At 44.9% G+C, this 16,389-nt stretch overlaps 2 protein-coding genes across 4 annotated transcripts; one reads left to right on the top strand and one right to left on the bottom strand.

Moving 5' to 3' along the window:
* Positions 1–77: 77 nt before the first annotated feature.
* Positions 78–3,039, bottom strand: RHNO1 (RAD9-HUS1-RAD1 interacting nuclear orphan 1). The gene is made up of 2 exons (XM_057375814.1): positions 2,872–3,039; positions 78–728 (listed from the first exon to the last, which is right to left on the bottom strand). Exons 1-2 carry the CDS (start codon positions 3,037–3,039, stop codon positions 78–80), a joined length of 819 nt encoding a protein of 272 aa, XP_057231797.1.
* A 1,639-nt stretch (positions 3,040–4,678) lies between these two features.
* FOXM1 (forkhead box M1) lies at positions 4,679–15,332 on the top strand. Of its 3 annotated transcripts, none has more exons than XM_057375819.1 (9): positions 4,679–4,924; positions 6,206–6,802; positions 8,453–8,601; positions 8,803–9,018; positions 9,426–9,554; positions 10,152–10,196; positions 11,106–11,172; positions 11,615–11,796; positions 13,057–15,332. In XM_057375819.1, the coding sequence occupies exons 2-9, from the start codon at positions 6,253–6,255 to the stop codon at positions 14,104–14,106; spliced, it is 2,388 nt and encodes a 795-aa protein (XP_057231802.1). In that variant the 5' UTR covers positions 4,679–4,924; positions 6,206–6,252; the 3' UTR covers positions 14,107–15,332. The 3 variants fall into 3 exon arrangements, with proteins under 3 accessions (XP_057231802.1, XP_057231804.1, XP_057231803.1); XM_057375821.1 differs by having other exon boundaries at positions 11,615–11,778; XM_057375820.1 differs by having other exon boundaries at positions 4,679–4,778.
* The last annotated feature ends 1,057 nt before the right edge of the window (positions 15,333–16,389 follow it).

Consider the following 16,389-nt stretch of genomic DNA (forward strand, 5'->3'; position numbering starts at 1 on the left):
CCCCTCTCAGCTCCCGAAAGCGATATCGTCTGTTCGGGCGTGTCCTTGCACGCAGCAGAGCGGCTGCTCCCGCCAGATCAGGTGTGAGATTCTCTCCTCGAGAGCCCGATGTTCGCATTCACCAGGATGTCCGCAGCGCTCAGCTTCCCTTGCTCCCGCAGGTACTTCATTAGGTGAGGCCGCCGCCTCCAGGTCACCTTTATTCCATACTCGTGCTCGGGAGTATCTGTAACCAGTACTGCTGCCGACTCCCCCCTCCCACAGGGATCAACACCAAACGCCAGCTCTTTTTCTGGATGCCAGACATGACTACTTTGTGACAGAGTGTTGCTGTATCCCTCATTCCTTGGGGAAGGCACCTGTGCAGCCTGTGCATATGGTGGAGTAAGGACTTCTTGTTCCACAGGCTGGGGAGCAGGCTCTCCACTGTTCTCTGCAGCCTTCACCTGGATATTGGCATTTGCCTCTGTCCCTTTGTTAGACTGGTTGTGAGAGTACTGTGCATTCTTTCTCAAGCGATTTGGATCATCCAGCTGATGGACTGCATGTCCTTCTGGATTCTCAAAAGTTAAAGGAGGAAATCTGCAGGCTGCAGCTCTTCGACAGGCTCCTCCTGCATGAARTGAACTGTGGCTGGCATCCTGATTATAGGGCTTGTGAGGACCACGATGCTTCTTCTGGAATGCTTTCAACACCACTGACTTAGTTGTGTCGAATTGTGGGCACACCTGAAGGGAAAGACATAATAGTAAGATAAAACACGAACCTTTTTCTCCAGACAAGTAATGCCAACCTGATTCTACTTCCTCACCATTTTTTCCGTGTTTTCATTGAGCAATCTGGCCTGCAACAAAGCAAATGAGTCACTAACAAAGTTAGCGTGCACGAGATACCTCTGAACTTCAACATCATTCTGCCACTCTTCTCTGGAAAGTCACTGGGTTGCAACTGAGCTATCCTCTGGCAACTCATAAAGAGCTCAGGATCTGGGTTTTGAAGGAAATCTGAGTGGTGCCTACTCCTTTAACCCCTGCATATTTAAAGGAATTCAGAAAGGATCCTTTTTCTTTCTGTGTCTTAGCCTAAGTCAGATTCAAAGAACTAAATCCTCAGCCTCCCTGAAAATGTAGGGGATGAACTGCGAGAGCAATACTTTATGATTGAAGAATGTCCACTTACCTCAATCCCCTTAGATTATGTTAATACGGTGTTCAAAATCTTCCCCCAAAACATCCTTGTTTCAAAACACAATTAATTTCTGTATTCTGGAGAAACAGATCACCCAAAATCCACTTCTACAATCAGCTTTCTATTGAAGAGCTGGTCCAAGTGCAATAGTCTGTTTCTTTGAATGATTCTGGACTGTTACTCAAACCCTGGAAATACTTTTATTACAGTGTTCTTCATCTTCCTGAATATCCACAAAAGAGATTCTGTCTCAAATTCCAATTTGCTTTTCCCAAGAGCACACCAAACTGAGTTCTTGCTACAGTAACTTCAGCATTGCTAAGTTACTACATAGCTCTCAAAAAGCTGAATGCAGTTTAACTAAGGATGGTAATTGTCTGTTCAGTTGAACTTTTGAATGCAAAGCCTTTGTGCAGGAAAAGAGAAGTGATTCTGTAACAGTTGKGTCCTGGCACATATTTAACATAGTCCCTGATTTTAAGGATACCCTGGTTTCAGAYAATGTGTAGGATACATTTCACCTATGCAGAAACCTAGCAGTGGAAAAGGTATGAAAAACCTAGATAATGYCAAAAAGAGAGCAGAAAATCAGTTTCCAGTGAAACAAGTTGACAGACACTCTGCAGAGGATGCCTCCAGAAGTTACAAACCTACCATAGGTTCCRAATYGAAAAATATSTAACAGTTTAAGTRCTGATAGCTTSCAACAAATCTTAGAATTATTGTATTTTTGKAATTAWGGAGCTACCAGTGTRGGTATTTCCACCTCTTCCAAACAAAAAGAATGCTTATTCACAGCGGTTATTTTACTTACTGATTCAGACTATAGAACTAACTGCCTCAAGCAYATACAAAGAAAAATGGAAGAGGAAAAAATTGAACATGTTCTACTTCAAGGTTAAAGCACTGCAAAAATACCTCTAGGTCAACAGGAACAAAGGAATGTTTCATGCAGGTTTGGAACCACACTTCCTGAGATTGCTTTGTGAAGAGCAGAGTCAAGCATCAATAATGTTTAAACAGAGCTCCCCTAGGTGATGGCTACTGTTATATAGGAACAGTCTGTCTTTGCTGCAGCTGTTTGCTTAAAGAAAAAACCTTTACATTACACAATTTAAGGAGTATTTTAGGACACTGCAAACAGTCCCAAGAAAAGGAATCCATCCAAAGATTGTTATGGAGAGAAACTGTTCAAAACATAGAGAATGGAAAAGAGGCAGGTTAGAATAAATAATTMTGAAGTGATAACCTATGTTCTCTAAATTTAGCAGTGTCCGATTTAAACAATGCACCCAATACATTAACAGGTAACATTAAGAGTCCAGCAGTTATTTCAAACAGCAAGCCGCTAAGAAAAATGTTCTCTAATGTTTATTATGTGCAGGGTTTTCAGTTGCCAAGGAAAACAGTGTTTTCATGATGGGAATTATTTTTCTAGAAGACAGTCATATTAATCAGTACAGACTGCACACAATTTATGTCTTCAAATAACTAAGACCTTAATGCTTATTCTTAGAATGTGAAACAACTCAAGCACTTATTTATGYTTTAGGCTGATAGAGGGAATTCAGGTCTGGCCTACTAATTTTCCATATTCAGAACAGGTAACTTTCTGTTAAGACATACAGGAAAAACTTGAAAAATGTCAAATTGGGATGCAGGGGAAGGATAATCTATACCAACCCAGGCAACACAGGTGTTCTGGTCCACAGGTTTTGTAGGCACACGTCTGGGATTCTTGGCTGACTGTAGTGGAGTTTCATAACAATGGATGGGTCCTGCCTGTGGCCTCTCAAGGAAAACCAGCTCTGCCTTCCTGGACTTGTGAGTGCACTTCTTCTTCGGAGGCATCAAAAGGTGTGGTAAAACTGCTTAGAAACCTCATGATGCTTGTTGGAGCCAATTGAAGAAAGAAGGAAGCACTCCAAAGAGATGCTTTCAAATCTGTAGAAGGCAAATAAATGGATTTGAAGASAGGCTTGTTTGGAAACCTCAGATCTAATCTTTAACAAAAGTAAARCATTTATGCAACAGCAGTGTACACATCTCTGGGCAGACTTTTTCTCAACAGTTGTTTCTGAACATTTTGTCAATTTTCAGRTAGATTTAGAAATGCACTGCAGGAATGGGTGTTGTTGACCTACTGATCCACATATCAAGTCAGCTATCAAAAAAATTCAGAAAAAATTGTTTCCTTTTTTTAGTTTAATCTGGTTTGTAGTGCCAAGAAGATACTGTAGGGCCAAGATAACCAGAAGTCTTTCAATTTCTAGTTGCTAACTACTTAGGCTTTTTAATTTCAAGAAATTTTAAGTTTGGGTTGACATTTACTTCCTGTTTTCTACAGATCTTGCATGATCTTTTTGTTTGTTTTACCTGATAAGTTTGAATTGAAGTGATGTTGAATTTAATTTTCCWTTGGAAAAGAAATCACAGAATCAATTAGGTTGGAAAAGACCTTTAACATAACACCACCTTGTCAAYTAGACATGGCATGTGTCCAGGGACAATGACTCCATCACCTCCCTGGGCAGCATATGCCAATGTCTAATCACCCTTTCTGTGAAGAAATTCTTCCTAATGCCAACCTGAACCTTCCTTGGTACAACTTAYGGCTATGTCCTCTTGTCCTGTCATTTGTTGCCTGGGAGAAGAGGCTGACCCCAACTGGCTGCACTCTCCTTTCAGGCCGTTGTATGGAGTGATAAGGTCWMCYCTGAGCCTCCTTTTCTCCAGGCTGAACAACCCCAGCTCCCTCAGCTTTTCATCGCAGGACTTGTGCTCCAGACCCTTCATCAACTCTGTTGTCCTCCTCCGCACCCACTCCAGCCCTTCAATGTCCTTCCTAAATTAAGGGACCTAGAACTGGACACAGAACTCGAGTATCTCACCAGTGCCGAGTGCAGGGGAGCAATGATTGCCCTGGTCCTGCTGGCCTCACTATTGCTGATAAAGGCCAGGATGCCATTGGCCTTCATGGACACCTGGACACACACYGGCTCATGTGCACCCAACCTGACTTGTCACAGACAAGGAAATTGGAGAACATTTTAAGAGAAATATGTAAGACTGCAACAGCTTGACTGCTTACCTAAGGCGCAGTGTATTCAGGGAGTCCTGCGGGCCCCCCTAGCCCKGTGCAGCCGTGACACACACGTTAAACGGTAAAACTCCGTGGCTCTTCACCAGGACTCGGCACAAGGCCGACGGCCCGGGCGCGCTGCAGGGCTCCCAGTCGCGGGCGGCATGGCTGAAGGAAGTTGCAGGCACTGCCCCAGTCGGGGCCGGAGCGGCTGTGCCGGGACAGGGACGAGGCGGGCGGGACAAAGTGATTCCGGGAGCAGCCGGGGCTCTCTCCCGCCCGCACATCCGTATCCCCCGCGCCCGCCGCCCATTGGCCCGGCCCGCTGCGGCCCCGCCCCCGCCGCGCCCATTGGCCCGAGCCGGCTGGCCCCGCCCCCGCCGCCGCTCACTGGCGCAGGCCGCCACGTGACCGGGCCAGCGCTCCGCCGGGCGCCAAATTCAAACCGGGGCCGCTCCGGGAGCGCTGGAGCCGCCGCCGCCCTGCATCGGCCCTGCCCGGGCAGCTGGTGAGTCGGGACCTGCGCCCGCCCTGCTCCTCCAGGGTGTCTCCGCAAGGATCGGCACCCCTCGGAGGGCCGCGTTAGGGGCATCGGGCTGCTGGGAGAGGGAAACGCCCAGGCCCGGCCCGTGGCGGAGGGCCCTGCGGGAGCAGGTGAACTTGCTGGCGAGCKCGGCGCCACTGGGGCTGGAGTGGGTGAAGAAAGAGCTGCGCTCCCTTTGGCGCTGCTCTCCTTGTCCCCCGGGGCCGCGTGTACCCAGCGGTGGCCCCGGGCCTGTGCGGGTGGGATCAGCTCGAGGCCTCCTTGGGAAGTGACGCGCTCCTGTAAGGGACGCAGCCTTTTGGAGGCAGGCTGGAGGTTCTTCTTTTGGCGCTGTCTTTGCGGGATCTCTCCTTAAGGGGGTGGAGCAGATCGCAAAGGGCCGAGAGTGTGCCGGGTGCCAGAACCCGCGTGGAATGATCGCAGGGCWGTCTGCTCCCTGCACATCGGGTATCAGCTCAGCTTATCTGCTGGACTCTGCTTTGTATCAATGTAGGGACTCATTACCGATAATTTTCTCGTTTATTTGCTGACCTCGTCAAATCGAGCAATGCAAAAGGCCTCTTTTGTTTTGGTATTTGTTCTATTCTGCTTGCCATCTCTAATGATGAACAATAAGTAGAATTTGCATATTRATCTGGTATAGTTTGCTGAAAGCCATAGGCTCCAACGAATTCCTGATGGTATTATTAGCAGTATTCTCACAGCATCTTACCCTGGAAGCAGTACCTCTGATTTTTTTTTCTCTGCTTCCTACTTTATAGTCTAAATCACCTGTTGTTCCAGAAGTTTGACATTTAAATTGTGTGCTGCCCAATGATGACTTTACCTGGTTCTTGACAAATCTACAGAAGGAATGACCAGTGCATTTACTTTACATCTGTTTTAAAGCACCTTCCTTTTGCGGTATTTATTGTGTGCCTTTGTAGTGTTCAGGACAATCTCTGCTTCCCAGGTCTTAAACCACCTGTAAATTCCCTTTTCACTCAGGCTRTGTAATCTGCTACTTACAGCAATCAGCTATTAAAATCAGCACTGTTATTTCCATGTTCTACCTTCCCTCCCTTCCAGCTTGCTGACTGATGCTGGTCAAGTCACAGCAAAGTCACAGCTAAGTCTTTCTGTAAAGCACATATACGCACTTTGCTCGTTATTATGTACTTTATGATGCAGGTTATGTACASTGCAAATCTTCCTCCTGTCCTGCTTATGTAAGGTGCGGGTAGAGGAGGTGCAGTATGATTTTTCAGTAGCCTTGTCAGCCTTATTAAATGCTTTCAATTTTATTTTCCCTTTGTGTTTTTAGCTTTGTAGCAATTGCTGAGAATGTGTGCTCTGTGGGAGGCCTTGAGATAATTTGCTGCACCCTTTATGTTGTATCTTTTGTTTTGCAGGATTTGTTCCTCTCCCTTTCAATGGAGAGTGACAGTACAGATCAATAATGAGGACCAGCCCTCGCAGGCCCTTAATTCTCAAAAGGCGGAAACTGACCCTCCCACAGAAGGATGAATCCAGTACTTCAGCAAGAGATGAGAACAGAGGTCAGGATGAAAAGACTCATAAGCAGGAGCGCACCCAGGAAGACCAACACACCAGACAATCCAGAGACAAAAAGAACTGTAGCCTGCAGAAATTCCCAGTGGGAATAAAGATAATTGACCATCCTACAATGCCCAACACCCAGGTGGTGGCCATCCCTACAAATGCTGATATCCAGAGCATCATAGAGGCATTGACGGCAAAAGGAAAAGAATGTGGTAACAATGGACCCAACAAGTTCATTCTCATAAGCAGTGGGGGCACATCCCGTTCAGCAGGTCCAGCACCATCACAGCAGCTCCCATCAGAGAAGAAAGCCAGTGCAGCAGTCAAGGCTGCAGATGGTCAAGAAAGAGAGAAGAATGTTACACAGACACCTGGTCTTGCAGGCAGTACAGCACTCTGGCATCCAGGAGTTGATCCTGTGGTTGGACAGGAACAGGAAAGCAACAGTATGTAGTCTTTACCTGGGTTTTTTTTTTGTTGTTGTTTTTTTTTTGTTCTGACAGACAAAGAGATGTGAAATGGGCCAATGAGTGCAGAACTAGGATCTTGGTATGCAGTAATTATTAATATTTTGTTGATTACAAAATAGCTGTGGATTTGATTATAATAATCTACATAACTTTGAAGGATCTGAAGGATCATAGTGGATGTATTTTTTGGTGGAAGACATTTGAGTTTCTGACTTAGGTCTTGTGCTAAGTCTTCCAGTTCTTCAAGTACTAGATAAACATTGTCCTGTTTTCATTGATTGCAATAGTCTGGTTTGAGTGTTTGTTTTTAAGGCTGTGGCTCTTTTCAGAAATTGAGCAATTACACATGAAATCAAGAATTCAAGGTGAATTTCTTCCACAATRTTAGCATTGCAATACCATCTTTTAGAAGTGTGCCTGGTGCCTTTTGACAGCTGAGATGAAGGGGAAGCAGAGTTACTTGCAGAGTTATGATAAGAGGAAGGCTCTGGCTACGTAGTCTRCGTGGACTTCAATAAAGCCTTTGACACTGTCTCCCATAGCATTCTTCTGGAAAATCTGGCAGTCCRTGGCTTGGTCAGGTACACTCTTCACTGGTTAAAACTGGCTGGATGGCTGGGCCCAAGGAGTGGTACTGAATGGTGCTACATCTGCTTGGTGACCGGTCACTAGTCGGGTTGCCCAGGGCTCAGGGTTCAGGCCAGTCCTGTTTAATATCAATAATCTGGATGAGGGGATCAAGGGTACCCTCAGTAARTTCACAAATRACACCAAGCTGGGTGAGCGTGTTGATCTGCTGGAGGGCAGGAAGGGTCTGCAGAGGGATCTGGACGCTCTGGATCAATGGGTCAARGCCAATTGCRTGAAGTTCAMTAAGAYCAGGGGCCAGGTCCTGCACSTGCACTGCAACAGCCCCTGGCAGTGCCACAGGCTGGGGGAAGAGTGGCTGGAAATGTGCCCAGCCAGGGAAAGGAYCTGGGGATGCTGGTCAACAGCATCTGAACATGAGCCAGCTGTGCCCAGGTGGCCAATAAGRCCAGTGACATACTGACCTGTATCAGCAGGACCAGGRCAACGATTGTCTCCCTGTACTGCACACTGGTGAGGCTGCACCTCAGGTTCGCTSTTCAGTTTTGGGCTCCTCATGACAGGAAAGACATTGAAGTTCTGGAGCATGTCCAGATAAGGACAACAGAGCTGGGGAAGGTTCTGTAGCACAAGTTTGGTGAGGAGCAGCTGAGGGAGCTGGAGATGTTTGACCTGGAGAAAGGCTTAGGGGAGACCTTATCACTCTACAWCTGCCTGAAAGGAGGGCGTGGAGAGTGRGGATCAAACAAACGATGGGAAAAGAGAGCATAGCCTCAAGCTGTGCCAAGGAAGGTTCAGTTTGGACATCATGAAGAATTTCTTCCCTAAAAGGGTTGTCAAGCATTGGAACAGACTGCCCAGGAGGGTGCTGGAATCACCATCCCCAGAGGAGTTCAAGAAACAACTGCATGCCGCACTTAKAGCCATGGTCTAGTTTGACATGATGGTATTTGGTCAAAGGYTGGACTCAACAGTCTTGGGAGTCTTTTTTTWCCTAAATGATGTTATGATTATGATGTGGGCTTGTTATCCCAACAGGCAGTAGTGAGACAATGAGCTCTGTATTGGACAATAGTCTCACTAATATCCAGTGGCTGGGGAAGATGAGATCCGATGGGCTAAATCCCTCTTCTGTGAAGGAAGACACYGAGAAAGAGAATCAGATGCCTCTGAAGGAAAGAGTCAAGGTAAGTAGGAAAAGACAAGAGCATGATGTAAGGAAGTAATGTATGTGGGTCAGAAGATTTGCAAGAATTAGGCATCACTTTTTCTAAGTAACCTGAATTTGGCCTTTCCTGATGTGAACAGCAGAACCCAGAGGCTCCAGGAATGTTCCATGTTCTTGTCAGCTTCATGAACATTCATGTATCACCTCTTCTGTCTTTCAGACTGAAGAAGAAGCTGCTGTTGCTGCTATTCCTACTGCTGCTGCCTCCTCCTCGTGGCAGGATTCAGTGTCAGAACGACCTCCTTATTCCTACATGGCCATGATCCAGTTTGCCATCAACAGCACTGAGAAGAAGCGCATGACCCTGAAGGACATCTATACCTGGATTGAGGATCATTTCCCTTATTTTAAACATGTAGCTAAGCCAGGTTGGAAGGTAACATGCAGGCCCTCAAGTTGCTCTGGGTGATGTTCTATGCCTTCTGGATCAAAATGAAAAGCTGTTCCCCAGCCTGCAAAKCAAGATGGTTGTTCATTTAAACATTCCACCCCAAATACATTCACTCCAGATRTTCACTCTACCACTTCTTGTATCCCTTGTCTCATCCTACTTAAACAAGATGATGGGATCTTCGATCTTTGGAGTGAGAATAGGGATCTCAAGTAAATAGAATAAGAGACTGACAACAGGGTTGGCTGGGTATGCTGTGGATATGAAAGTTCAGCRTTGTCTGCACTTTGGAAAGTAATCCCTCTGCTAGGGAAGCCATGTCTGAGGTAGGTCTTGCTGTGCTGATGACAAAACTACCGCTTTTCAACCTCCTCCTCCTCCTTTCTCCCCAGAACTCCATTCGGCACAACCTGTCCCTTCATGATATGTTTGTCCGTGAGACATCTGCTAATGGTAAAATCTCCTTCTGGACTATTCACCCTGATGCAAACCGTTGCCTAACATTGGACCAGGTATTTAAGGTGAGTTTGCTCATGCAAAGAAAACAGAACAGGCTATCCAGTTTCTTAATGCCATGKTAGCCTGATGCACTTCATTTTAACTGCAAAGTCAAACTGCTTTGACATCAGCCTTTTTGTGGAAGCTGGGTTCAGTCACTTCACTTGACAAATAGACARGCTCTGCATTTGAAAGAAAAGGTGCTGTGACTGTGCTTATGACCTGGAGCTTCTGTGGGATGTGTTTATTCTTCAGGTGCTGCACCAAATATAATAAATAGTCAGCTTGTTCAGCTTCTTTCCATGGGCCTGATTCAAATTCCTAATGAGAAGCTTTCCACTGAGGCCAACCTGGTGTTCTTATGCTGTTTGATAAGTCAGTCATAGGATGGAATTGTTGTAGCCCTATTAGGTATTTTAGAAATTACCATTTTGTGTGGGAAATAGAGCTTGTCAGTGTGGTATAGGTGTATTTAGACTCTTGTKTTTTCTGCTGTGGGTGGGTAGAATTGGCTGTTGTTTGCTCAGATTGTGTACAAGTTTAAAATGTCCCATTTGTCTCCCTCTTTGGATGATAAYTTCATCTTAATTTTCTTCCCTCTCAATGCCTTCTGCCACCAGCCGCTGGACTTGGGGTCACCAACATCGCCTGAGTACTCTGAATCAGTAAGAATAATCTTCTGGCTCGGRACTCGATCTTCCATTCGCTTCTTGCCAGTCACTGGAGAAAAGGACAAGAGGTTCAGGGAGGGGGACTGGGTCACTGCTGCATCTACTCATACAGCTCCATGCACACCCTTTTTGGGGCGAAGGGTGTAGCCAAAGGTTGACTACCTTCAGATGGTACAGTATCTCTCTGGCTGGTAGAGCTGTGGAAGTCTACTTCTGAAGTAGGCTGCAATGGACACCAATAGCTTCAGGGAGCAAGCCCAAACAGATTTGTGGTAAAATCATCTCCATGGCAACAGTCCCAGTCTGTTCTGGGGCTCAGATCCAGAGAGAATAAGATCTCTCTGCTCCTTTTTCATTTTGGAACTCACTGCATTGTGACTTTTGGAAAGATGAACCTGTTTATTGTTGCTCTTGCATTCAGCAGTTTTGGCAGTGATGGATTTGCAAGCATCTAGGTACTTTTCTGTCACAGCTACAACCTTGGCCTTTCCATCTGCTCAGAATTCTGATCTGTTGCCTCTGCTATTCCACCTATGTGGTCTGTGTTTTGTATAGACATTCAATACGCAGTAAAGCCACCCTATTCATTGTTCCTCCGGCACTGAGGGTGCCAAAACCAGGTCCCTTCTGCGGTAGAGTCTGCAGCTGGAGCAGATCTATCATGTCTCTTTTCCTGCATAGCTCTTGGTGGGCAGCTGGTTTGGGATGGCATGGCTGCAAACCAGCAAGTGGCACAGACCTAGAGCCAGCCTGAGTGCTCGGTGCTGGCAGCTGATCTCTCTTCATTAGTGCAGCAAAGACCTCTGGTTTCACAGTTCTCAGTGAGGCAGCAGAATAAATGTGGATTCTTTTCTTTTAATCTCTTTTCTCCTTCTGCTCTTACTTATTTCACAATGGCTGCAGCAACAAAAGAGTCGTCTTCCAGATCCCCTGAAGAACATGGGAAGCAAAACTGAACCCCAGAATTCACGTAAGTGTCCACATCAGTCTAAGCCAAAGAGGATCAATAAATCTGGGGCACTCTCCCAGATTCCTTTARGAATACAAGTGGGTGTTATCCTGGTTTGCTGGCTTTTATGCTACTTACTGTCAGGAGCATAAAATGCAATGGAAGGCAGTATTGTTGTGTCTGAGAGGATGTAATGGCAAGATGGTGGTCATTGGGCACTCAAGTGGAGTGAGAGCCCCAACTTGAGGGCTAGGATCTGTATGAAARATCATTTCCTTGTTCATGAGGCCTTCTGTCTTGGAATCTGTGTCTGTAAAATTAGTAGAGAGGCCAAATGAGCCTATCTCTGATCAAATGTTTATTTTGGGGTGCTTAGAGGGACTTTCTGTGAGGTGTCTTGGTTTCAAGAGGTAGCAGTAGAGGACAGGCAAGAGACAAGTGAGTTTATTGTTTTYCCTTCCAGGCCGAAAGATGAAGCCTTTGCTTCCTCGTGTCAACTCTTACCTGGTTCCGATCCAGTTTCCTTTGAGTCAGCCTCTTGTCTTGCAGCCTTCTGTGAAGGTTCCTCTGTCCATGGCACATGGAGCATCCCTCAACAGCTCAGAGACTTTGCAGAGCAATAAGCGTGTGCGCATTGCTCCAAAGGTTGGTTTCTTCTTTTCCCAGGAGTTTTGAGGATTCTCTTTTTAGTTTTCKGTTTTCAGGGGGATAGTGGGGTATTGTGTGAGGAGGGATCTTGGGAGGGCGGGGGGCGGTTTGGTGGAGGGAAGTGCTTGTTTGGATTTTTTGTTCTTTTTTTTTCTCTATCTCTTGCCTTCAATGGATCAGTTCTTCATTGTGGTTCCTTTTAGAGGATCTASTAAAGATGCACAAAGTCCAAGCTCATATTGAGGAACTAGCCAGTGATAATCCTTGCTATCCTTTTCTATCTCTAGGCTGACTATTACATGCCAGTTTGCTTGCTCTAAGGATGTTGCTATAATTCAATAGAGGAGTTGCTATAATTCAATAGAGGAGTTGCTATAATTCAGTAGAGGAGTGGGTTCTGTGACTTGGTCAAAACAATTTTTTCTACTACTTGAATAAAAGAAGAATAAAAGAAGAATAAAAGAAGAATAAAAGAAGAGTGGGAGGAATGGCTTGTTCTGACCCCAAAATATTCATATTTTTGATAGTTCTACCGACATGTAACAATTTAGGTAATTCTGAAGGAGCATTTATGTAATGTAATCTCTTCCTAGAGCATTTCCATATTTGTTGTTTGCTACTTCTGTGAAGTTCCCAGTTATTCTGGGCTCAAGGAAAACAGCTATTAAACAGATCTTTCTCTTGCATYTCAGTGACTGCTCTTGTATGCTTAAATATTGTAAAGCTTTAGCTTCTTCCATCCTGTCTAACCATAATCCTATTTTCCTTTGTATGCCTGCTGCTTTATGTTCTTTCCAACTATGATTTATCTTTCTCCTGTGCTTTTTCTTTTGATAACCTCATTTTTATTTTCTTCCTTTTCCTTGGTTTCTGGGAAAGCTGTCCTCATTAATTTTGTTATTCCCATTTAGATAATGTAAGGAGAAATCAAAGGGGTTATACTTTTTCCAGAAATAGTCAGCTTTCCTTCTGCCTGTACCCTAGAAGTTTCTCAGAGCAGGAGTGCTCTAAAGGATATGATTTTCAGCCACTTAGCTAGAATCCTTCTCGTGATCTTTAGGCTTCTCTCTATCAACTTCACAGAGATCAATCTCAGTCTGTTATAGTTACTGCTTCCTGAATGTCTTCCTCTTAGCCTTTCTGCTGACCTTAAATGCAGAAGAAAAGACCTCTTTTCTTTCCTGTTTCTATTATTTGGATCTTTGGCTGTGTTAGATCCTTGCTTACTGACTGCATGTCACCTGTGTTTCATTGTAGATGTCACTGTCKGCAGAAGAGTCGCCCTCTTTACCCGCAGCTGCTATCAAGGAGGARGGTCAATGTGATGAAGGTTTATTTTCCCCAGCCCATTCTGGACAGGAGAACAGCTCCCAGCCTGGTGAAGAATTGTCTTTCCCCGAAGGTGCCAGTGTAAAGGATGAAGAAGGCTCTCAGCTGGATGACTGGCTGTCCCCATTTGCCTCAACCGTAACAGTCAAAGAAGAGCCAAGTGTGTTCCTTCCAGACTCGTCCACAAAGGAGACGAAACAATTCACCACACTCAAGTCCCCATCTAAGGCAGTTTCTGACTCTTTAGTTATAAAGAGGCGGGAAAGGCGGGAAGTGGGCAGATCCAGAAGGAAACAACGGCTTGCAATGCCTTGTTCAGAGGAGCCTGTCCTTGTTTTACCAGAAAGCAGTGGCTTTGACCCTTTCCGGTTAGGGACAGACCGTCCTTTCCCACAGGAAAACCAAACCCTTGAGAATGTATCACAGCTCAGCTGCTCACAGGAAAAAGAGGGGGCCTTTAAAACGCCAGTCAAAGACATGTTCAGCAAATTGCCAGTTTCTTCCACTCCTAGCAAAGTCTCWGCCACTACTACCACTTCACTAGAGGGCCTTGACCCCTGGAAGTCTGCTTCCTTAGCCAAGGGAAGTCATGAGTTGGACTTCAGTCCAGTGAAAACACTTCATTTGCCCTTCACACCCCTCCAGGACAACCACGACTTGCTGGGTTTTAACAGCACACCCCTTAAAAATCCTCTCTTTGATTCTCCTCAGGAACTGCTCAATACAGAATCCAGTGACATGRTCCATGTGCCCCTCACGAGCTCTCCGGCGTTTATCCGTGACACTTCCAAGCAATCCTCTGTTGAACTGACAGCCTCTGGCTTTGCTGAAAACCGGTCACTCATGGAGGGCCTTATCCTGGACACCATGAATGACAGTCTCAGCAAAATCCTTCTAGATATCAGCTTTCCTGGTCTTGAGGATGAAAATTTAGGAACAGACATTAGTTGGTCTCAACTCATACCTGAACTGAAGTGAACTTCCCTGAGGGCTGAATTTGTCTTGTTCTGATGTTACAAAAAGCACTCTACTCTTCTGAGATACGTTTGTGTAATCTAAAAYAACTGCTTTTGACTAATTCCCACATGGGAACAGAGAGCATAATTGACTCCTGCTAAGCTGGGAGACAGGCCCATCAGCTGCTATGAGCTTCTTTTATAAGATGCTGTAGACTTTGAGCAGAACAAGATGATAGGACTTCTCTAACCTTGTGCTASAGATAGCCTCTCTCCAGGGATTCTTATCATGAGACCATCTAGGTAGGCCCTTGAAAGCATTTGCTACTCAAGGTTTCAGAGGAAATGAACACACTCCTCAGTACAATAGGAAAGAGCCTGGGAACCTCCTCCTACCCCTGTCCTAATCTTCCTTTATTCTGTTTCTCTATTACTTAGTATCTTCTGTCTAGTTTTAATGGCTGTAAATACTATATATTCCTTAATTTAGCCCTTAATTATAATAATAATAATAATTATATTATTGTAGGGTTATGGGAGTATTTGGCTGGTAAGGGTTTGACCTAGAGTGTTGTCCATATGTTCATATCTCTTGTATTCTTTTACCCTAGCTGAAAGCCCAMATTTTTATTTTTGTTTTACTTCGAAAACACTTTGATCCAGGTTGTTCTGAATGTTGCTGGGGCAAAGATTTGAAAAATTGCCTATATGTGACCAAGTCAAACTGAAAGAGTTATCTGGATTGCAGCATAAAATCTTGGTTTGGCTTCCTTTTCCCCAGCTTCCAGGAATRGAGAAGAGCCTGGATCAAGCCAGATAAGTTCTTCCGTTTCCAGAGGTCCATTATGTACCTAGAGGACTAGGTACAGACACTGCTGCARTAAGATGGACCTCTATTGAATGGTTAAAGCTGCCCTCATTACAGTCAGCAGTTGAAAATGTAAAAAAGAAACTGTAAAGGGAATGCTGATACTTTAGTGAAATGTGACCTCTGGAAACACAAGGTATGTATCTCTTGGTGCAATAGAACAACTCCTCCCAATTCTCTAGGTCTTGTGTCATAGAAGAAACTGCCATGTCAAAGATCTGATCCTTCTGCTTGCAGACATAAGGTGACTCCTGTATCTCCATACTCAATAAAGCACAGCTTCATKAGGGGAAAATCCTGTTTGTCAAACCTGATATTCTCCTACAATAGGTAACCCACCTAGCTGCTCTTAGCAGCGTGCTCAGGTTGGGCCACAGTGTGAGCAACCCCTTCTTGCTTGTCTCGTGTGTGTGCTTTGTGAGCACTGAGTGAGCAATGAGTGATCATTAGGATGTTTTCAATATTCTTCAGGCCTTGTTGGCAAACCACATTAAATTTGGTTACTCAACCCATTGTTTCATATATACAATTTTTCCTGCTGTTCAAAGGTAAATCCTGACTTTAAAAGTCATGAGCACACAATACAACCTTAGCCTAAAACACCACAAYACCACCAGCAGACTCATTTCTGTATCTTCTAAACACAAAACAAATACAACTTGAAACTATTTCTACCATCCCCTATAAACATAAAACTAGTTTKAAAAGGGTGTGGTTTTCAGAACTGCAGTTCTGTGTGTTTGTTAGAAGTTATTTGCCTTCATAAAGTGTTTCAAGAACTTTGGTTTAATGGTTATTGCAGTTTTTCTCAGATTATAAGGCTGCAGAAGGGGCCTGGYTTGTGGCACAATTTCTGCTGGTGCATCTTGCACAGGTGTCAACACTCGGCTCTCTCAAAGCATCCTATCTCACTTTCATCCCACTTCTTGYTCCTGAGAAGATGTGTGCACACAACTGACACCTGAGAGCCAGCAAATGAAGGATTATGTCTCCAGCAAATAATGGAATGTGCTTGTCCTTGGTGTCTGTTCCAGGCAGGTGATCCCCTGCTGTCCCAGTCAGCTGAGGTGCTTTGATGGCCACCTCCCATTTTATTTTTAACATGGTAGTGCCAAAGTTTCGTTTCCCCTCTTGTTACAYATCCCAGTGAAAGCACTGCTTGAGGGCAATTATATCAAAAAAGGTAGGGGGAACAACAGAAAAAAATCCATTAGGCAATTTTATTGCTCCCGGAAGAGAGATTACAGTGTTTTGGCCAAAGTAGTTCAAAGCACCAGTTGGTGAGGATTTAACCACAAAATATGACTTTATTTCTCTCCATCTCTGTTTACTTTGATGTTCTGCCTGGATTCTTTCCTTAAGGACAGGCAGTTACCACCTGTCCCTCCGCAGGCTCTGTTTTTGCGTTTTAGTGYAGATGTGTGATCTTGTCAGACA

This window comes from Malurus melanocephalus, unplaced genomic scaffold (assembly GCF_030028575.1).
Source record: "Malurus melanocephalus ecotype Western Australia unplaced genomic scaffold, MMel_1.1 scaffold_259, whole genome shotgun sequence".
NCBI classification, from domain to species: Eukaryota; Metazoa; Chordata; class Aves; order Passeriformes; family Maluridae; genus Malurus; species Malurus melanocephalus.